Consider the following 21871-nt stretch of genomic DNA (forward strand, 5'->3'; position numbering starts at 1 on the left):
TCAGCGCTCGGAGCCGCACGTGACCGCCGCCCTGTGAGCTGCCAAGATGGCGCTGCCCGGGGCCGCGGCCCGGGGGGGGCTTTGGCGCCTCGGCCCCGCCGCCCTGAGCCCCCCACGGGGCCCGATGCAGCCGCAGCTCGCTCTGGCCGTGTCCAGGTGAGCGGGGACCCCCGCGGGGCGGCCGTGGTGCCGGCCGGTTCACGCTCCCTTCAGGGAGACCCAAACACCGACGGCAGCCCTCGTTAAATACCGGCCAAAACCGACCGCGGTCGTGATCCCTCGCCGAGTACCCCTCCCCTTTACCCCCCTCGCCCCCTGCGGCTCCCCCCGCGCCTGGTCGTGTCCCCCCACGCTGTTGCCCAGCGCTCGGTGCCCCCCGTTATCGCACCCCGTCTCCGTTACCGCGCTGCCGTTCCGTGCCGGTACCGCCCATTACCGCCCTGCCCGAGCCCGGCACGGGAATACCGGAACCACCGGGGGCCCCTCAATTCCCTCGGGCCCCGATTCGCACCCCAGCCCTGCCCCAGGGGGTTCCCAGCTCCCCGGTGTGCTCGGGGCTCACCCGGGGCTCGGGGCTGGGTCTCCCCGGTGTGCTCGGGGCTCACCCGGGGCTCGGGGCTGGGTCTCCCCGGTGTGCTCGGGGCTCACCCGGGGCTCGGGGCGCAGCTCCCCGCTGTGTTCCCAGGTCCGTTCTCTCTCCTCCCGCGCCTCCTCCCGAGCCCTCGTGGCCGCCGTGGCCGCCGCTGCCCGGCGGGTGAGCGCCCGGTACGAGCGGTACCTGGAGAGGAGCTGGCCCCGGTTCTACCTCCTGCACAGCACCTTCAAAACGGGTCAGGGGGGAGAGGGGGACCCCAAAAAGGGGGGTTAAAGGGGGGTCCGAAAAGGAAGGGGTTAAAGAGAGGGTCCAAAAAAGGGGGTGCTGAAAGGGAGGGCCCAAAAAAGGGGCCCCAGCAGCTGGGTCAGGAAAAGGGGGTCTGAAAATCCTGGTTTTTTGGGGTGTCCCTTTTTTTCCAAAAAGGGGTGTCCCAAGAGGTGGGTGCTGAAAAAGGGGAGCCCAAAATGGGGTCCCAAAAAGGGGGTCCCAGCAGGTGGGTCCAAAAATTGTGTTTGAAAGTGGATGGGGTGTTCCAAAAAGGGGTGTCCTAAGAAAAAGGGGGGCTGAAAAAGGGGAGCCCAAAGATCTGGGTCCAAAGGAGGTCATAAAAGGGGTCACAGGGGCTGGGTCCAAAAATGGGGGTCTGAAAGAGGGTGGGGTGTTCCAAAAAGGGGTGTCCCAAGGAAAAGGGGGGCTGATGGGGGAGTCTGAATATCTGGGTTCCAAATGGGGGGGGTCCCAGCAGGTGGGTTAAGAAAAGGGGGTTTGAAAGTGGGTGGGGTGTTCTAGAAAGGGGTGTCCCAAGGAAAAGGGGGGGCTGATGAGGGACCCCCAACATCTGGGTCCCAAAAGGGGTCCCAGCTGTCAGAAGGACCCGTTTTGGAGTGGGGGCGGAGGCTGCAGCCGCCAGGCCCTGCCTGGGGGCTGGTTCCTGAGGGAGCCCTGTCCCTGCAGGGGTGCAGGCGCTGTTCCTGGAGGTGCAGGAGATCAGGAGGATCAGGGCCAGGATGGCCCAGCTGCAGCTGAGCCCGCAGCAGCTCCCGTACCGGGACATGGAGCGCCTGCGCCAGGTCAGCTGCAGCTCCCTGCGCCAGCTTCTGTGTGCCCCATCCCTGCCCATCCCTGCCCCATCCCTGCTCCATCCCTGCCCCATCCCTGCTCCATCCCTGCCCCATCCCTGCCTCACCTTCTGTGTGCCTCCCCCCTGCCTCATCTCTGCCTCCCCTCACCTTGGTCTCTGCCTCATCCCTGCCTCATCTTCCCTCTGTCTCCCTCCTGCCTCATCTCTGCCCCATCTCTGCCTCATCTCTGCCTCCCCTCACCTTAGTCTCTGCCTCATCTCCCCTCTGCCTCACCCCTGCCTCACCTTTCCTCTGCCCTCATCTCAGCCTCATCCCTGCCTCCCCTCCCCTCTGCCTCACCCCTGCCTCATCTCAGCCTCATCTCTGCCCCATCTCTACCTCTCCTCACCTCTATCTCTGCCTCCCCTCTGCCTCATCCCTGCCTCCCCTCAGCCTCCTCTGTGCCTCATCCCTGCCTCATCTCCCCTCTGCCCCACCTCTGCTCTCATCTGAGCCTTCCCTCTGCCCTACCTCAGCCTCTTCTCTGCCTCCCCTCTCTTCTCTCTGCCCCTTTTCTGCCCCATCTCTGCCCCTTTTCTGCCCCATCTCTGCCCCATCTCTGCCCCCTTTCTGCCTCCCCTCTGCCCCCCTCTTCCCCCTCTGCAGGGAGCGCCTGCAGCCCCTCTGGGACACCTTCCCTGCCCAAAACCAGGGACTGGCAGCTGCAGCCAGCACGGGGAGGGGGGAATTTTGGGGTTTTTGGGGCTTTTTGTAGTCAGGTGCTGATCTGTCCCCGTGCCCCCCGGGGCAGTTCCGCAGGGACGTGCTCAAGGCCATTCCCATCGGGATCATCGCCATCCCCCCCTTCGCCAACTTCCTGGTGCTTGTCCTGATGTGAGTACCCAGCCCTGGCTCCCTGAGCCCCACATTCCCTGCACTGGGGGTTTTTAGGGACAGGAATTGTCTTGGTGTGAGTATTGGGGTGCCCTGAGCCCCAAATTCCGTGCACTGGGGGTTTCTAGAGGCAGGAATCTCTCACTGTAAGAACAAATCCCAAATTCCCTGTGCTGGGGATTTTAGAGGCAGGAATTGTCTTGGTGTGAGTACTGGGGTGTTCCTTGGGCTCCCTGAGCCCCAAATTTTGTGCAGTTGTGGTTTTTAGAGGCAGGAATTGTCCTGATGTGAGTACTGGGGTGCTCATTGGGCTCCCTGAGCCCCAGATTCCTTGCAGTGGGGGTTTTTAAGGGCAGGGATTGTCCTGGTGTGAGTATTGGGGTGCCCTGAGCCCCAAATTCCCTGCAGTGGGGGTTTCTAGAGGCAGGAATCTGTCCCTGTAAGAACAAATATTATGGGAAATGCAGGACTCCTGAACAAGTAACCAATATGATCAAGCAGAAGCTTGATTGTTGATATTGCATTTATTGTTTATATTACATTACATCACATTTATTGTTTATATTACACACACTTTTATGGACTCTACAAGCACAGTACACACTTCTTGATTGGTGTCTTTGTGTTGTTCCCTCATTTTCTGCCTGCATTTCTCACAGTGTGTGATTGGCTGCAGTGCAGGTGTTTCACAGCCCTCTGTTACCCAGTTCTTGCTGTCTTGGTATTGTGTTTCTCACACTTCTTTTTAAACTTAGCACAATTTATGTTCTTAATATCTTAATATCTCTGTTATCCAGTTCTTGCTGTCTTGGTATTCAGTTTCTGAGCCTCTTCTTTCTTAATTTAGCACAAATTACGTTCTAATAGCCTTGATGAGCTGAGTGCTGGATTGGCAGTGCCAACTCTGGAGCTGAGTGCTGGATTGGCAGTGCCAGCTCTGGGATGTCTCCAAAAAGGAAAGAGGGAACCCCCTGGAACTCCCTGTCCTGCTCTTCCCTGTCTGAATCTCCTCTCCTGCCTTTCCCCAGGAATTTCTTCCCTTAGCAGCTCCTGCTCAGGCACTTCTGGATGCCTGAGGAGGAGATTCAGGAGGGTCTAAGAACTCCAAAAAAATAAAGGACACTCTAATTCCGGTGACAGCTCCACTCACTGCCACTCCCAGGCCACATCCAGCCTCATTTCACGAGGAAAACTTCTCCTGGATTAATACAAATTCCAGGAGGGCAGTGATTCAACTGTCTCCAAAAAAGAAAGAGGGAACCCCCTGGAATCCCCTGCCCTGCCCTTCCCTCTCTGAATCCCCTCTCCTGCCTTTCCCCAGGTATTTCTTCCCTCAGTAGCTCCTTGTGAGGCACTTCTGGATGCCCAGGTGGAGTTCCTGGATGCCTGAGGAGGAGATTCAGGAGGGTCTAAGAACTCCAAAAAAATAAAGGACTCTCTAATTCCTGTGACAGCTCCACTCACTGCCACTCCCAGGCCACATCCAGCCTCATTTCAGGAGGCAAACTCCTGGATTAATGCAGATTCAGGGAGGGCAGTGAATATTCAACTGTCTCCAAAAAGGAAAGAGGGAACCCCCTGGAACCCCCTGCCCTGCCCTTCCCTCTCTGAATCCCCTCTCCTGCCTTTCCCCAGGTATTTCTTCCCTCGGCAGCTGCTGATCAGGCACTTCTGGACGCCCAGGCAGCAGCTGGAGTTCCTGGATGCCTACGACTGCCGCCGCAGGGCCTCGTACCCGGCCGTGCTGCGGGCGCTGGCGCGGGCAGCGCGCTCCCTGCCCGAGGCCCAGCCCCAGCAGCTCCTCCTGCAGCTCTGTGCCCAGGTCTGTGCCCCCAGCACTGCCACACCGTGTGTTCTGGCTTGAAAGCAAAAGCAGTGAGAGGCTCCGAGTCAGAAATATGATTTATTAGGGAAAAAAAACCCAAAATACATGCAGTAATACAAAAGAAAAACCACTGACAGTCAGAATACAACCTGACATCCTGTGGGTCAGGGTGTTGGGAGCAATCCAGGTGGAATTGTGGCTGCAGTCCTCCTGAGTGTCAGGTGTGGTTCTGTTGGAAACCTCTCAGTTACCCCACTCTGAGTCAGAAAAAAGTTTAATTCAACACGGGAGGTGTTGTCACCTTGTGAATGCTGACCTAGAACAGAGACTGAAGTTAAATAATAGAGTAGGGATTTGTTAGGAGGCCTCAATGGATTCAACTTGGGCATCACAAGAGTCCAGCCAGGGTTATACCCAAGATGAACCTGAAATGGTCACAAAATGAACCAAAGATGAACCCAAAATGGTCAAAAAATGAACCAAAGATGAACCCAAAATGGTAAAAAAATAAACCCAAAATGGTTACAAAAGAAAAACTACTGACAGAATCAACACAACCTGACACCCTGTTGGCAGCAGTCCAGTTGGAATTGTGGCTGCAGCCCTCCTGCAGTGTCAGGTGTGGTTCTGCTGGAGCAGGGATCCTGGACAAGGGTGCAGTCTTCCTCTGAAGATCCAGTGGAAGAGGCAGCTGCTCCTCTGGGAATGCAGTGGAGAAGCTGCTGGGCTGTCCCAGAATCTCAGATTCTGTCCAGGCAGGAATGTTTGAAATCTCAGATTCTATCCAGGCAACAATGTTTGAAATCTGAGATTCTATCCAGGTAGGAATGCTTGGCTCCTCCCCCTGGGTGGAGCATCTCCCAGTGGATGATGGAATTTTACCAGCGAGGCAGGGTCACTCACTGGCCATGAAAGGAAGATAATTAATAATTAATGGATCATTACCAGGAGATATCTCCTGGAGGGAGGATTGGTTGTGGCAGAGATAAATAAAGCTGCCCAATGAACATAAGAGAATTGCCCCACCTCTAATACATGACAAATAGAATACACACTGCCCTGTGTTCACAAAATGAAGCCAAGATCAACCCAAAATGATCACAAAATGAACCAAGATGAAGCAAAGTTGTCACAAAATGAACCCAAAATTGTCACAAAAATGGACGCCCAGTCACGGGGTCTCTCACTTTTATAAATTCTGCTCCATTTGCGTATTGGAGTTAATTGTCCAATTACACCTTTAGGTTATGAGGTCCCATCCTCGTTGTTTTTCTCTCTTCATCCCACGGGGTTTGTGCTCTTGGGGCTGAGATTTGGATCATTTGTCCTTGGTCCCCAGCTGGAGCAGGAATTGTTTTGTCTCCCTGCCCTGTGAAGAGAGCTCACCATCCCATAATGTGAAACCCAAACGCACAGAGTAAAGCAGCACAGAACCTGAAAAAGAGAAAATCTCAAACCTGAGGCGTCAGCCTGTCTGAGGTGTCACCTGTGCTCTCTGGGGCTCTTTCAGGTGCAGGGAGGTGCCCAGCCCCGCCTGGCCCAGCTCCTGGCTGTGAGGAGTTTGTTCTCGGGGTCCCTGCTGGTGCTCAACAGGCTCCAGGTGGATCATGTGGTGAGTTCAGCTCAGCCCAGGTGCTCACCTGCTCAGGTGTGCCCCAAAACCAGCCCAGGGGCAGAGGGAAAGCTGCAGAGGTGCCCTGGGCTGGGGGGATCCCCATCCCTGGGGGTATTTGGGGTCCTGGTCATGGTGGCAGCAGGTGAGGGGGGCTCAGATGAGACCCCACCTGCAGTGCTGCCTCCAGCAGGGGTCCCCCAGAATCAGGAGGATCTGGAGCTGCTGGGAACGAATCCAGAGGAGGATTTGGGGAAGGAATTCCTCCCTGTGGAGGTGGGAAGGCACTGGGAGGGATTTCCCCATCCCTGGAAGTGTTCCAGGCTGGGTTGGAGCCAGGTGGGCAGGTGGAAGTGCCTGAGTGGGCATTCACGGTGTACTGGGATCATCTTAATGGGTTTCAGATGATCAATCAACTTCCAGAACATTCCATCTAACAATACAACAGCATGGGGTGGTTTGTTTGGGTGTTTTGCAAAATTTGTTGCAAGCAGCAGATTTAAAAAGAATGTTCCACACTTTCTGCAGAGATTCACTGCAGTGTGGTTAAGTAACCAAAAACCAGCAAAAACTGAGTGATATTAGAAACTCACAACTTCATGGCAGTTATCTTGATTTGAAAAGCCAGGTGTGTGCTGAGGAAGGCAGGAGCCTCCCCTGAAATGGAAAATGTAAAGCCCCTCCCTCTGAATTGTTATAAATTTGAAATTAAGGGGCTTTCAGGCAAAGATATGGGAGCAGGAATAACAGTTCTTTATTAGGAAAGAAAAACAACAAAACAAAATAAAATAAAATAAAATAAAATAAAATAAAATAAAATAAAATAAAATAAAATAAAATAAAATAAAATAAAATAAAATAAAAGGAACAGAAGGTAATTAATAATTAATACCAGGAGCAACAAGTAGAGGTTCTGGGTGAACAATGTTGGTTTTAAATATAGGGAGATTATTTAATAAAGTAAGCTTTTATGCCTTCTGAAAATGCATGGAGTGTGTCACTCATTCATCCCTTCCTGACTCAGTGGTGACACTCATGTTTCTAAAATTTCAGGTCTGAGCTTGCTGTAGCAAAACAGCTCCCTGTGCTTCTGTCCATTCTTTAAAGGAGGGTGGCAGAGACCGTGGGCATGGATTGCATTTCCAACCCACATCAGCCTACACTGAAACAACATGGGGAAGGACACATTGCTGTCCTGGCTTGCAAGATAAGAGTGTGTTCTGTTATCTGTCGGAGGTGGGGCATTTATCTTCTGTTCATTGGGCGGTTTTCCTTATCTCTGTCACAACCAATCCTCCCTCCAGGAGATATCTCCTGTTCATGGGCCATTAATTATGAATTATCTTCTGTTCATGGGCCAGTGAGTGACCCTGCCTGGCTGGTAAAATTCCATCATCCACTGGGAGATGCTCCACCCAGGGGAGGAGCCAAGCATTCCTGCCTGGATAGAACCTGACATTTCAAACATTCCTGCCTGGATAGAATCTGAGATTTCAAACATTCCTACCTGGATACAATCAGATTTTAAGCATTCCTACCTGGATAGAATCTGAGATTTCAAACATTCCTACCTGGATACAATCTGAGATTTCAAACATTCCTACCTGGATAGAATCTGAGCCTGGAACAGCCCAGCAGCCTTTTCCCACTGCATTCCCAGAGGAGCAGCTTTCTCCTGCCCTGCATTCCCAGAGGGAGAGCAGGCCCATCTCCAGCAGCCCTGGAGCTCCAGAGGAAAACTCCCCCCTTGTGCAGGATCCCTGCTCCAGCAGAAGCACAGCTGGCACTGCAGGAGGGCTGAGCCACCATTGTGGCTCAAGTTTCTGAAATTTCACATCTGAGCTTGCAGCAAATTTGGTCCTCGTGCTTCTGTCCATCATTTAAAGGAGGGTGGCAGAGACCTTGGGCATGGATTGCTTTTCCAACCCACATCAACCTACACTGAAACAACGTGGGGAAGGACACTTTGCTGTCCTGGCTTGCAAGGTAAGAGAGCTGCAGCCACACACAGGTGCCCTCTTGTCCTGCACAGAGAGCCCTGAGCCAGGTGCTGTTCCTGACCCCTCACCTGCCCGCCTTCCTCCTGCGGCGCCGCCTGCGCAGCCACGTCCTGGAGATCCGGCACCTGGACCTCGCCCTGCTGCACCTGGGCCTGGGGCAGCTCTCTGAGGAGGAGCTCCGAGCGGTGAGGACACCTCAGCACACCTGTGCCAGCTTGTGGCACCTCAGGTGGCACCAGTATGGCCTCGGGGCTTGAGGTTGATCCCTTCTGGGAAAGGGTTTTTGGTACTGGGGTCACACCTGGGGTGGGAAGGGTGTGGAGGTGTCGTTGCGAGGGTCCCAGGATGAGGGAAGGGAGAATCTGACTCCATATTTCTTAGAAGGCTGATTTATTATATTATGATATTATATTAGAAAGATATACTAAAACTATAATAAAGTGTAGAGAGAAAGGATACAGCAGAAGGCCAGACAAGAGTGAATAATAAAAACTCGTGACAGAGAGAGAGTCTGACACAGCTGGACTGGGATTGGTCATTGAGTAAAAACAATTCACATGGAACCAATCAAAGCTGCACCTGTTGGTAAACAATCTCCAGACCACATTCCAAAACAATCAGGTAATTATTGTTTGCATTTCTTTTCTGAGGCTTCTCAGCTTCTCAGGAGAAAAAAATCCTGGTGAAGGGATTTTTTAGAAAATATTGTGGTGACAGAAGGGTTCCTCACTTGTCTTCCTGTTGGTTTCTCTGGGTCTGGATTGAAGGCACTTGAGATGGTAGTTCATGTTCAGACTCAGGTGTTTATTATTTCTTAAATTATTATTTCTTTATTATTTGTTGTTTATTATTTCAGTAAAACAGTCTCACTGCTGTGAGTTCGGCAGCTCTTCATTAGAAGGCACAAAATGCCCAACAATCTCTTGGTACAAGGTCTTGTAAGACTAAACTGTCCAGTTAAGAACTACACCTGGATTATTTTCCCTTTTAACCCAATAACTGATCCTAAAGAGCCCCAGTGAGGACTTTTCTGCCCAATTACAAAATGCCACCCAAACCCATGAAGAAGAAGAAGGAGGAAGAAGAAACCCAGGACAACACCCTGTGCCTTCTGTTTTGCTTCCATCCACAACATACTGGAAATTTTAAACCCTAAATTTCTCACCCAGGGATACACCTCCACCACTCTCTGTAATCTGTTTCACACTTTGGTGGGTTCCAGTCTAGCTTGAAGTCTGGGAAACTTTCTCCATGGATGAGGGTCAGAGTCAGAGCTCCCCAGAGCAGACAGAGAAATATTCCTCTGGGTTTCCACATCTTGCCCTCCTTGAGGGGGTCCTGGTGGGGTGCTGGGGGTCTGTGTGTCCATCCCTGACTGTGTCTGTGTGTCCCCAGGCCTGTTACCTGCGTGGGCTGAACGCCACTCACCTGGGCCAGGCCGAGTGCCAGGCGTGGCTGGAGCAGTGGCTCAGGCTCTCCTGTGAGCTCCAAGGTACCTCTGGTGGGGGAACACCCCCAAAAGGCTTCCCTGGGCACAGGAGTGTCACTTCTGGGGTGACTTTGTCCCCATCTAGGCACACCCCCCTCACCTGTGCCCAGGTGTCCCTGTCCTGCAGAGCTCTGGGGGCAGACTGCAGCCCTGAGGAAAGGAAAAAGGGGTGGGGTGGAAATGGGGGACCAGGAGCCCTGTGCCCATCCCTGTGCCCCTCCTGTGCCTGTCCCAGTGCTCCCCAATTGCCATCCCAGTGCCCCCCCAGTCCCATCCCAGTGCCCCTCTGCCCATCCCAGTGCTCCCCCTGTGCCCATCCCAGTGCCCCTCCCAGTGCTCCTCCTGTGCCCCTCCTGTGCCCATCCCAGTGCTCCTCCTGTGCCCCTGCTGTGCCCATCCCAGTGCTCCCCCAGTCCCATCCCAGTGCCCCCCCAGTCCCATCCCAGTGCCCCTCCTGTGCCCATCCCAGTGCCCCTCCTGTGCCCATCCCAGTGCTCCCCCTGTGCCCATCCCAGTGCTCCCCCTGTGCCCATCCCAGTGCTCCCCAGTCCCATCCCAGTGCCCCTCCTGTGCCCATCCCAGTGTTCCCAGTCTGCCAGGTTCCTATCTCGGTGCTGCCCAGTCCACCCAGAGCCACCCCCTGTGCCCCCCACAGGGCTCCCAGTCTACCCAGGGCCCATCCCAGCACCCCCAGTGTCCCCCAGTGCCACTCCCCTCCCAGTCCCAGCTCTCCCAGTGCCCCCAGTGCCCGTGCCAGTCTCTCCCAGTGCCCCCAGTGCCAGTCTCACGGTGCCCCTGTTCTCCTGCAGCCTCGGAGGCCTCTCTGCTGGCCCACAGCATGGTGCTGCTGGCCCTCAACCACAGCCAGCCCCCCGAGTGACAGCGGGTGCCAGCCGTGTCCCCTCCCAGCTGCTGCTGCCACATCCCGAGCCGGCCTGGCCGTGCCCTCCGCGGCCTCCGTGGCACGGCCACCAGAGCTGCTGGCTTCCTTGTTCCAGTAATTAACTGCGTCTCGTTAATTGTGGGGAGAGCGAGCGGCTCCCTCAGCTGGGGATGCTCCTGTGGGATCTGCTGGAGCTTCTGTGGGATCTGCTCAATGTTCCTGTGGGATCTGCTGGAGCTTCTGTGGGATCTGCTCAATGTTCCTGTGGGATCTCCTGGATGTACTCATGGGATCTGCTGGAGGTTCTGTGGGATCTGCTCAATGTTCCTGTGGGATCTCCTGGATGTACTCATGGGATCTGCTGGAGGTTCCTGTGGGATCTTCAGGATGTTCTTGTGGGATCTGCTCAATGTTCCCGTGGGATCTGCTGGATGTTCCTGTGAGATCTGCTGGAGGTTCCTGTGTGATCTGTTGGATGTTCTCGTGGGATCTGGTTGATGTTCCCGTGGGATCTGCTGGATGCTTCCCCTGGGATTTGGTGGATGCTTCCCCTGGGATCTTCAGGATGTTCCTGTGGGATCTGCTGGATGTTCCCATGGGATTTGGTGGATGCTTCCCATGGGATCTTCTTGGTGTTCCTGTGAGATCTTCTGGATGTTCCCGTCAGATCTGCTGATGTTCCTGTGGGATCTGCTGGGCTTTCCCGTGGGATCTGGTGGCCCTGACTCCCTGCTGGAGCGTTTTCCTGTTTCTTTTCTCCTCTGAACAGCCTTAAACCTCCAGCCCTCCCCCAGGGGTTGAGGAGCCCCTTGGGGTCCCACCGAGCCCCCCAGGTCCCTGTGGGATTTCCTGGGAGCCTTTTGGGGTTCTGGAGCAGGAGGGGGGTCTGGAGTCCGTGGGGGAGGCAGGAGGGGTCGGGAAGGGCTGAGGGGGGGTCCCAGGACTGCACCCCCCCCCCCAAATTCAGCCTCCTTGGAGCCCCTTTGACCTTTCCCCCTTCATTTCCCACTCCAGGAACTTTGGGGTTAAACCCCCCTGCCCCCCCCGGCCGAGGAATCCCTGCTGGCAAAGGGAATTCAGCCCAGACTGGAGGAACTGGTGGCTCCACTGCTTTTGGGGGTGGCTCTGGTGTCCCCCTGGGGGGACATGGCCATGGGGACGCCTGGAAAATTTCCCTTTTAAAGCGTTTTTGGGGTATAAAGGGGTGGGAGCCACCCCCTTCCTCACCACTCCCTGCTGGATTTTGGGAATTTCAGAGCCCCCCTTGGGGAATTCACCCCTTATCAGCCACAATTCTGATTTAAATCTTGTTTAACAATTTCTTTTCTTTTTCCACTGAAATACTCCCTTTATAATAGAGAATTTTGGGAATTTCAGAGCCCGCCCCCTGAGGAATTCACCCAATTTCAGCCACAATTCACACCTATTTTAACAATTTCTTTTTCCACTGAAATACTCCCCTTATATACAGAATTTTGGGAATTTCAGAGCCCCCCCTTGAGGAATTCACCCTTTATCAGCCACAATTCTGATTTAAATCTAATTGAACCATTTCTTTTCTTTTTCCACTGAAATACTCCCTTTATAATAGAGATTTTTGTGAATTTCAGAGCCACCTTGAGGAATTCACCCAATTTCAGCCACAATCCCCATCTACTTTAACAATTTATTTTCTTTTTCCACTGAAATACTCCCTTTATAATAGAGAATTCTGTGATTTTCAGAGCCCCCCCTTGAGGAATTCACCCTTTTCCAGCCACAATTCTGATTTAAATCTACTTGAACAATTTATTTTCTTTTTCCACTGAAATACTCCCCTTAAATACAGAATTTTGGGAATTTCAGAGCCTCTCCTGAGGAATTCACCCAATTTCAGCCACAATCCCCATCTACTTTAACAATTTATTTTCTTTTTCCACTGAAATACTCCCCTTAAATACAGAATTTTGGGAATTTCAGAGCCTCTCCTGAGGAATTCACCCAATTTCAGCCACAATCCCCATCTACTTTAACAATTTATTTTCTTTTTCCACTGAAATATTCCCCTTAAATACAGCATTTTTCTGAATTTCAGAGCCCCCACTTGAGGAATTCACCCCTTATCAGCCACAATTCTGATTTAAATCTAATTGAACCATTTATTTTCTTTTTCCACTGAAATATTCCCCTTAAATGCAGCATTTTTCTGAATTTCAGAGCCCCCCGTTGAGGAATTCACCCTTTTCCAGCCACCCACAATTCTGATTTAAATCTAATTGAACCATTTATTTTCTTTTTCCACTGAAATATTCCCCTTAAATGCAGCATTTTTCTGAATTTCAGAGCCCCCCCTTGAGGAATTCACCCAATTTCAGCCACAATTCACATCTATTTTAACAATTTCTTTTCTTTTTCCACTGAAGTACTCCCTTTATAATAGAGAATTTTGTGAATTTCAGAGCCCCCCCTTGAGGAATTCACCCTTTTCCAGCCACCCACAATTCTGATTTAAATCTAATTGAACCATTTATTTTCTTTTTCCACTGAATATTCCCTTTAATTACAGCATTTTTCAGGAAAAACGAGCCCATTGTTAATGTGCCCATTATTTGTGGGCATGGTTGGAAAAAAAAAATTGTAACATTGAAGAGAAGCTTTATATTCACAACATTTGGGAAAATAAAAATAAAAAATCCAGTGGGAGCTTGGAGGAATTTGAGGGGACATCTGGATTTTGGGGGGCAGGGGGGCTCAGGCACCAGGATCTGGTGATTAAATCCAATAAAAATTACACAAAAATGCAAAAATGCCCCCGGGGTGCTGCAGAACCATGGAACGTGGTAAAGGGAATGAATTCTGGGAGTTCTGGTGCTTTGGGGCAGTGCCAGCCCCGGGAGTGGCACAGGGACAGTGCCAGCCCCGGGAGTGGCACAGGGACAGTGCCAGCCCTGGGGAGTGGCACAGGGACAGTGCCCAGCCACTGAGAGTGGCACAGGGACAGTGCCAGGTCTGGGAGTGGCACAGGGACAGTGCCAGCTCTGGGAGTGGCACAGGGACAGTGCCCAGCCACTGAGAGTGGCACAGGGACAGTGCCAGCCCCGGGGAGTGGCACAGGGACAGTGCCAGCTGTGGGGACATGGCACAGGGACAGTGCCCACCCTGGGGCCGTGCCAGCCCTGGGAGCTGCCTGCAGGGCAGGGAAGGGGACGGGCAAGGCTGGCAGCAGCCCCTGGGCACACCAGCTCAGCAGGGCTCCCGTTGGATCGGGGGCACCCTGGCACTGGCTCGTGCCTCAGTTTCCCCCAGGAATCGCTGTGCCAGCGTGGAAGGAGCTGGGAGCTGCCCTGTGCTGGGTGGGCAGGGCTGGGCTGGGCAGATGTGCCCAGCCGCCAGGGCAGAGCCAAAGGGGCTGGAGGGAAAGCAGAAGGTAAAACAGGAGTTCTTTGCTTTGCTTCCTTTATTCTATCGCTACAAAACCGCCAATAAAATGAAAAAAAAAAACCAATTTAAAGTAGCCAAGTATCTTCAGCACATTCCCCAAGCAAAAAACAGAACAGAAAGCAAAAATAACAGCAAAAAAAACCCTCATCCATCAAACCAGCTACACCCACCCTAAAACCCCTCCTAAATCCATGGAATCAAACCAAATCAAGTGTAATGTAATCTAATGTAATCTAATGTAATCTGATATAGTCTAATCTTATTTTAGCTAATCTAATCTAATCTGATCTAATCTAATCTAATCTCCCATCTCTAATAGAGCCTTAAAGGGGCCAGAGAGTCCCAATCCATGACCTCCCTGCCGGGCAAAGAGGCCTGGAAGTTTGCAGCCCCCTGCTCGGCGGGGATGCCGCTGTAGAGGTTCCCTCTCATCTCCTCGTGCCACGCAGCCTCCAGGAAAGCCGTGGCCATCAGGGTTTCATCCGAGCCCGCTTTGGTAGGGCTGGGCTCGGGCAGCATTTGAGGCCAGCCCAGCTGCTGCCCCGCTGCCCTGGTGGGGTGCAGGGGGAAGGTTCCAGGCTGGCTGGAAGGTGGGAGCTGCCCCAGAGCGGAGAAATCCCCCAGCTCGGCGGGGGCGTCGAGCAGCGCTTCCCACTCCATGCTGCCCTTCAGCTCCGTCAGCTCGCCCGGCTCCTCCTGGCTCGCCGGGGCACAGCCTGGCAGCCAAGAGGCCTCGGGCTCGCTCTGCTGGCCCGCTGGGTTCTCCTCAGGGCTCCACCTGTGGCTGCTCTCGAACTCCTCGAACTCCCGCAGCAGCCGCTGCAGCTCCGCGCCCACCTCGAGGTCGCCGCGGGAGCCGCCGGCGACGGTGACAGCGCCAGCGGGGCTGGGGACGCGCTGTGCTCCCTGCTGGGCTCTCCTGGGCTCTGGAAGGGGCCTGTGGAACAGAGCTGGGTCACCGTGGTGTTTTCTGAACAATCCTCTTTGCCCAGAGAAGCTGGGAAGCCTCAGAGGAAAAGGAAAGCAAGAGTTGTCTCATTTGCTTCTCCTGCGTTTTGCTGCTTTGGAATGTGGTTGGAGATTGTGAGGCAGAGTGGAAATTTTCCGGAGTAGAAATCCGTTTTGATTTAGGTGAAATGTACATCTTTGTGTTAAGTCTGTAGCCTGCAAACATAGCTGTTTAGTCTGACTCCTGTTCTCACAAAAACCTGTGCTCAGAGAAAATGCTTCAGCTGAAGGAGAAGAGATAAGGGGGCCAGACAGAGAGAGCAGGGCAATATGGCCCAGGAATTCTTTCTGATAAAGAAGAATCAACAGCAAATGTCACACAAAATCAGTGGAATGAATATGTATGAACCTATTGTGAAATATGTATATTATACAAATAATGTTGTACATATATTATACAAATAATGAATACATATTGCATGCATATGTGTTTGAGAGGGAGATAAAAAAGGATCTGGAGTTCCCAGAGGCACACGTGTCATTTTGGGGGAGCCATCCCCACACGTGTCCAGCGCTGTAATAAACACACCAGCTTTACAACTTCCACAAAAGCTGTGGAGTTTGTTTCCTTTTCTGCAAATCAATTTTTTATCCAACATGTGAATTGTTTTGGCTCAATCACCAACCATGGTCAGGCTGTCTTGGACTCTGGACAGAGTCACGAGATTCATTTTTATCTTGTTGAGCCTTCTCTATGTATCCTTTGTCTATTCTTTAGTATACTTTACTATAGCATTATTTTATATAATATAATATCATAAAATAATAAATTAGCCCTTCTAAGAACATGGAGCCAGATTCATTCCTTCCTTCCCTCGTCTGGGAACCCCAAAAATACCACAGAGCTGAAATTTAACAGAGCAGAAATCCATTTTGGGTTTAGGCGAAATGCGCCGCTTTGGATTATTAAGTCTGCAGCTTGCTAGAATAAGTGAGTTTGTTTAGTCTGTTATCACAAAAACTGCCTCAGGTGAGGAAAAATGAATTCAATTCCCAAGCTGAAGAGATAAAAAGGACCCCTTGAGCTTTGAAACGGACAGGCCAACCATGGTCAGGCTGTCTTGGACTCTGGACAGAGTCACGAGATTCATTTTTATCTTGTTGAGCCTTCTCTATGTATCCTTTGTCTATTCTTTAGTATACTTTACTATAGCATTATTTTATATAATATAATATCATAAAATAATAAATTAGCCCTTCTAAGAACATGGAGCCAGATTCATTCCTTCCTTCCCTCGTCTGGGAACCCCAAAAATACCACAGAGCTGAAATTTAACAGAGCAGAAATCCATTTTGGGTTTAGGCGAAATGCGCCGCTTTGGATTATTAAGTCTGCAGCTTGCTAGAATAAGTGAGTTTGTTTAGTCTGTTATCACAAAAACTGCCTCAGGTGAGGAAAAATGAATTCAATTCCCAAGCTGAAGAGATAAAAAGGACCCCTTGAGCTTTGAAACAGGATGACCAGAGAGTTTTCTCTGTACAAGGACTAGCTGCAAGTTGGAATGCAAAACCATAAAATGAATATGCACGAGCCTATTGTGAATATGTACAAGTAAGGGGGATAAAAAAGGATTGGGAATTCTCAGGAGGGCCCTTTAGGGTGTCCTTTAGGGGGGACAGTGATCCCCACGTGCATCCAGTGTTGGAATAAACACACCAGCCTTACAACTTTTACAAGTTGTGGAGTGTAGGGATGTGCCCCTGTTGATGGGGTGACAAAGTTATCCTTTGTCTCCTAAAAAAGGAAAAAAGTCCAGAAGTTTCTCTCCTCAATTAGGTAAAAAGACACCTCATAGGACCTGAGGGACTTCACCTCAAACTTAAGGATTGGACAGGAGCCAAAAAGTCCCACCTAAGCAATTCACTAGAAAAAGAAGAGAGCAAAGGAACTGATTGCTTTTGTGGGGTGTTTTACCAGGAGCAAGAACCTCTTGCCCTAACTCACTTTTTCTCTGTAAAGAGCTTTGTTATTTTACTTTTTATTAAAACTTTTTATTAAAACTTTTCCGTTTCCAACACCGCCACAAAAGCCACCCTGCTGATTTTACACCACCTGAAGCAGCTAAGCTATCTCGAACGTGATACAAATCCCCAAAATCTTATAAAACCTATCTCAAAGACCCTGATACCAGTGAAGTTAGGTTTTTTCCCACTTGTTGGAACCCAGAACACCTCTCTGGATGCCCTGGATGTCTCAAAGCCCTGGCAGGGGCTCAGAGACCCTGGTGGGAAGCCAAAGACACCTGGAAATTTGATCTGAGACCGAAAAACCTGAGAGTCCAGACTCGTCCTTGGAATCGCGGCCACCCAGAACCGCTTTTCCCGTGTTGGGGCAGAGACAAACAACAGCCAACCCCGACACCCACTAATCACCTGTGCCCTTTGAGGGTGCTGCTCTTGAGCCACTCGGCGTACTGGGGGTGAAGCTTCCAGAAGGCTCCTCTGCCCGGCTCCCCCTTCTCCCGGGGCACCTTGACAAAGCGCTTGTTGATGCACAGGTTGTGCCGGATGGAGCTCTGGGCACACACAAAAAAAAAGAACAAAAACGTCACTCACTTGGTTTTAAAATTTTTCAAAGTTTAACAGGAATGAAATGGTTATAGAAACAGCAATGTAGTTAAGAGTAATAAAAATTTGGACGATTTGGATTACGACAATATGAGACAATAAAAACAAAGAGTTACAGATGGTTCAGAGGGAGGGAAGGAAGGAAGGAAGGAAGGAAGGAAGGAAGGAAGGAAGGAAGGAATCTGACTCCATGTTCTTAGAAGGCTAATTTATTATTTTATGATATATTATATTATATTATATTATATTATATTATTCTATAATAAACTATACTAAATAATAGAGCAAGGATACATACAGAAGGCTTAACAAGTTAATAATGAATCTCATGACTCTCCAGAGTCGGACACAGCCTGACCATGATTGGTAATTAAGTCAAAACTATTCACATTTTCTGGGCAAAATAATCCCAAAAAAGGACACACGTTAACAGAGGATTAACCCTTAAAAGCAATAGCCTGTTGCATATTCATACATCTCATGCATGATGTATAAATTTTCTTCAAACAAAGGATTCTGTCTGGTCAGCATCAACTTTTTCCTCTCAGTCCTGAAGTGTCTTCAGGGCTGAGCAAGGTGGGAAGAACTCGATAAGAGAGCAATAAATTCTTTTTCTCTGAAAGATTTTGGTACCAACACCCTGACCAACAGGGGGTCAGGTCATATTCTGACTCTGTCAGCGTTGTTTTTAGTTTACTGCATTGTTTATTTAATCCTTTTATTTTCTTCCCTATTAAAGAACTGTTTCTTCCTGCTCCCATTTTTTTTTTTTCCCTGAGAACCCTTAATTTAAAATTCATAGCAATTTGGAGGGTGTTTACATTCTCCATTTCAGGGGAGGCTCCTGCCTTCCTGGGCAGACACACCTGACTTCCCAAACCAAGACACCTCCTCGTACCTGCCAGCTGGGGTGGGCACGGCGGAAGTAGCAGAAGTTGTCGCTGATCCACTTGCAGATGGCTGCCAGGGTGAGCTTGGGCTGCTGGCTGGCTTCCATGGCCATGCAGATCAGGGTGGCGTAGGAGTAGGGCGGCTTCACGTGCGCGTTGGTCCTGTAGTCGATGTCCCCCGGGGGCGCGGGGGGCCCGGGCGGGGTCACAGCCCCGGGCAGGGTCACGGCCACCGGCGAGCGGGGGATGTCGATGTAGTGGCAGAGCTCCTCGGAGGTCAGGGGAAAACCCGGGCACTGGAAATCCACCAGGCTCACCAGGTTCTCCCAGATGCTGCAGCGGTCCTCGGGGTCCTGGGAGATGGGGGCCAGGCCGATGTGGGCGCCCGTGAGGTCGGCCAGCCACAGCAGGTCGGGCTGGGCACCGCGCTGCTCCTCCTGGCTGGAGCTCGGCTGTCCCTGAGCTCTGAGCACGGGGCTGGAGCACACCATGGCTCGGAGCTGGGAGTGTCCACCTGGACGGGAAGGGGCAGAGGGTTGAGGGTCTGCGAGGCTGGCACCTGGACAGGTGTTCCTGGAGCCCCTGGAGCCTGGATGTTCCCAGTTCCTGGGTGACACCACTCCCTGTGCAGGGCACGGAGCTGCAATGCTGCCCCGGGGGCGTTTTACAGCCCTGAGCCTCGGGGAAATTCCCTCTAAGCCCCCCAAACCCACCGGGCTGGCACTGCCCAGAGAGGTTTTGGCAGGAAAGAAATCAGCATCCCCTCCCCGCCCTTAAATAACACAAACCAGTCCTGCATCCCGCCAAGCAAGGTTGTTTTTCACATCTGCCACGGGTACAAGGAGGGTCCAACACCTCGACTCTAAAGACCCTAAAATACTTATCCATCCCCTATAGTCCCATCCTATCCCGTCCCTGCCACCAACTTCCTCCCATTTGATGCCATTTGTTTGCCATCTCTCCCTTCCCCGGGTCCCCAAAACCAACCCGTGTCAGGGAGCGACACCAAGCCCAGCGTCCCTCCGAGCTGGGGCAGCCTCAGCCTGCGGGAGCGCCGGGCCGGGGATGCTGCGCTGGTTCCGGTGCCGGGCTGCAAAGCCGGGCTGCCGGCGTGGCTTTTGGGCCAGCGGAGAGAGACGGGGAGGGAGAGGCGGCGGCCGGAGGGCAGCAGCGGCCGCTGGCCCGGCGGCGGCGGCGGGAGCGCTGCGGAACCCCCGGCGCGCGGGGGACGCCACCGTTTGGGGCGGGGGGCTCGCGGGCGGCTCCCGGGAACGGGCATTTACTCGCCCGGCCGCCAAACGGGCTCCTTGGCACCTTGTCAGGCTCGGCACGGCCGCGGCACCCGGGCCCGGCAGCGAGGGAGCCGCGGCATCCCCCGAGCGCTCCCTCCGAGCCCCTTCCAGCCCCGAGCCCGGCCCTCGCCTGCCCTGCCCGGCTCAGGAAGGAGGGAGAGCGTGGATTTTGGAAGGGCAGAAGCGCGGAGGAGATGAGGAACCGGTGCTGGGAAAGGAGAAGGGCAAGAGAAGCGCGGAGGCCACGGGGCTGGCGGGCTTGCACCGGGGATGGTGCCGGGAGTGCCCGGGGACCGCCGGGCCCAGAGCGCCCCGAAGGCTGTGTCCTGCCGTGTCCTGTGTGTGTCCTGTGTCCTGCCCTGTGTGTGTCCTGCCCTTTCTCCTGTGTGTGATCTGCGCGTGTCCTGCCCTGTGTGTGTCCTGTGTCCTACCCTCTGTCCCACGCTGTGTCCCACCCTGTGTGTGCCGTCCCCTGTGTCCCGCCCTGATGCTGTGTCCAACATCGCTCCCATCCCAAAGGTCCCAGGACAAAAAGGGAGCACCGGTGTCCCTTTGTCCCTGCAGCTCAGAAAGTGCAGCTGGCACAGCGGAAAGGAAAGGAGAGGAAGAGGCTGTGCTGGAATTCCCTTCCCTTTCGCAGCCCATAAACTCGCAGCCCGGCCGAGCAGCCACACGATGCCGCTGTGCCTTTGCAGGGGAAGCGAACGCTCTGCATCACCCAACGCAAGCAGCCAAGGTGAAAACGGCCCTGCTCCCAAATCCGCCGGCTCCGGACAAAGACTGCTCTGATCTTCCCTTTCCCAGCTCAAACTCTGATTTGTGCGCGCTCCAGAGGACACAGGAGCCCCTTGGTGCTGGTGGGGGTTTTCATTCTGGCTGAGTCTGGCTACAAACATGAAAACATCGGGGAAAACCACAGCTCCCCAAAGGAAGTGTCAGCTGAGAGAGCTGTTTGGATGATTGGCTGGAAGGCATTTGGAATATGGTGTAACGAAAGCTAATAAGCCAAGAAACGCTTCTAATGTAATTAGGAAATTGTTGGTTTCTGATTGTGATGGCGTGAATCGTAACATTTGTATTGTTTCACTCTTCACATGAGACTGAAAATGGAATAAAAGTTTTAAAAACTTTCTCAGTTACTCTTTCTCTGAGTCAGAAAAGAGCTTAATCTGACAAACTGTTGCTGCCTTCAAGTTGGAGCAGGCATGGCAGGGAAAGGCAGAGATGGTTTGGGATGGCAGGGAAAGGGAAAAATGGTTTGGGATGGCAGGGAAAGGCAAGAGGTGGTTTGGAACAGCAGGGAAAGGCAGAGATGGTTTGGGATGGCAGGGAAAGGCAACGTTGGGTAGGGAAAGACAAGGCAAGGAGGATCAGAGGAGGAGCAGGCAGGACAAGGCAAAGCCAGGGAAAAGTGGGGAAGTCAGGGTGGTGCATGGGTGGGAAAGGCAATGGAGTCAAAGAAAGGACAAGGAGGGGTCGGTGAGATGAGACAAGGGGGGGTAGGAACAGCCAAGAAAGTCACAGGAGGGGTAGAGGTGTCAGGAAAGTTATTCTTTGCTAAGAAGACAATTTCTTTACTAGGAAAGAAATAGTATTATTCTTCAGCAGATAATGCCCCACCTCTAACAGATAACAGCATACTCTTATCTTAGGCTGGGTCTAACTGGCCTTGGCCCCCCAGGGTGCCTCTGCTGTGCCCCCAAGACACCAGGCTTTTCTTTTGTGGAAACTTTTTCTTTTTTGGGCTTTTCTTCCTATGGAAAGGAGGAATCCTTTGCTGCCAAATGTGGGATCCTGGCTCTTAAAATTGTGAATGTCCAAGGATTGCTCCCAGAAAGCTGCCAGGACCAGCAGGTCTGGCTGGGCTTGGCCCCAAGGTGGTCAGGGTCAGGGTTAGGGTCAGGATTATGATTAGGGTTAGGGTTGGTGTGAGGATTAGGGTTAAGGTTCAGTGTTTGGTTAGGGTTATGGTTTGGGTTCAGGGTTATGGTTGTGATTTGGGTTTGCTTTTGATTTGGGCTTTTGTTTCTGCTGTAGTGTTATTTGGGTTTGCCTTACTATTCAGGTTTAGAGATTTTGTTATGATTATTGTTAGCATTGTCTTTAGGGGGAGATTTTGGGGAAGACTTAGTGGGGTTTTTTTTATTATTAGGTTTTTATAGCTTTATAGTTATATTTTGGATTTGGTTATAGGTTAGTGTTGGGTTAGGGTTATGGTTAAGGTTATGATTAGGGTTAGGATTGATTGTTTGGTCAGGGTTATGTTTTAGCTTTAGAGTTATGTTTTGGATTTGCTGTTTGCTTATAGGTTAGTGCTGGGTTAGGGTTAGGGTA

General features: G+C 52.1%; 2 protein-coding genes across 6 annotated transcripts; one reads left to right on the forward strand and one right to left on the reverse strand.

Moving 5' to 3' along the window:
- The first annotated feature begins 4 nt into the window (after positions 1-4).
- On the forward strand, positions 5-11796 carry LETMD1 (LETM1 domain containing 1). Of its 5 annotated transcripts, XM_041472663.1 has the most exons (10): positions 5-156; positions 667-830; positions 1550-1665; positions 2468-2550; positions 4186-4372; positions 5886-5987; positions 8020-8172; positions 9383-9479; positions 10286-10661; positions 10727-11796. In XM_041472663.1, exons 1-9 carry the CDS (start codon positions 47-49, stop codon positions 10354-10356), a joined length of 1083 nt encoding a protein of 360 aa, XP_041328597.1. In that variant the 5' UTR covers positions 5-46; the 3' UTR covers positions 10357-10661; positions 10727-11796. The 5 variants fall into 5 exon arrangements, with proteins under 5 accessions (XP_041328597.1, XP_041328599.1, XP_041328601.1 ...); XM_041472665.1 differs by lacking the exon at positions 8020-8172; XM_041472667.1 differs by lacking the exon at positions 10727-11796 and having other exon boundaries at positions 2476-2550; positions 10286-10330.
- A 2295-nt stretch (positions 11797-14091) lies between these two features.
- LOC121356358 (forkhead box protein J1-like) lies at positions 14092-19524 on the reverse strand. Its single transcript, XM_041472654.1, has 5 exons — positions 19233-19524; positions 18254-18759; positions 17161-17303; positions 15414-15435; positions 14092-14790 (listed from the first exon to the last, which is right to left on the reverse strand). The coding sequence occupies exons 1-5, from the start codon at positions 19522-19524 to the stop codon at positions 14092-14094; spliced, it is 1662 nt and encodes a 553-aa protein (XP_041328588.1).
- Between the last annotated feature and the right edge of the window lie 2347 nt (positions 19525-21871).

The sequence above is a fragment of the Pyrgilauda ruficollis genome, unplaced genomic scaffold, assembly GCF_017590135.1.
Source record: "Pyrgilauda ruficollis isolate IOZ18807 unplaced genomic scaffold, ASM1759013v1 scaffold295, whole genome shotgun sequence".
Taxonomy (NCBI): domain Eukaryota; kingdom Metazoa; phylum Chordata; class Aves; order Passeriformes; family Passeridae; genus Pyrgilauda; species Pyrgilauda ruficollis.

Excerpts from the sequence above, each read along its gene's own strand:
- LETMD1 (XM_041472663.1), top strand. The coding sequence starts at position 47 with ATGGCGCTGCCCGGGGCCGCGGCCCGGGGGGGGCTTTGGCGCCTCGGC. Across the intron at positions 831-1,549 it reads GCACAGCACCTTCAAAACGG|GGGTGCAGGCGCTGTTCCTG; the intron begins GTCAGGGGGGAG and ends CTGTCCCTGCAG. Across the intron at positions 5,988-8,019 it reads GGCTCCAGGTGGATCATGTG|AGAGCCCTGAGCCAGGTGCT; the intron begins GTGAGTTCAGCT and ends TGTCCTGCACAG.
- LOC121356358 (XM_041472654.1), bottom strand. The coding sequence starts at position 19,524 with ATGCCCGTTCCCGGGAGCCGCCCGCGAGCCCCCCGCCCCAAACGGTGG. Across the intron at positions 17,304-18,253 it reads GTGCCCACCCCAGCTGGCAG|AGCTCCATCCGGCACAACCT; the intron begins GTACGAGGAGGT and ends GTGTGTGCCCAG. Across the intron at positions 15,436-17,160 it reads AGCACCCTCAAAGGGCACAG|AGTCCAAGACAGCCTGACCA; the intron begins GTGATTAGTGGG and ends GACTCTGTCCAG.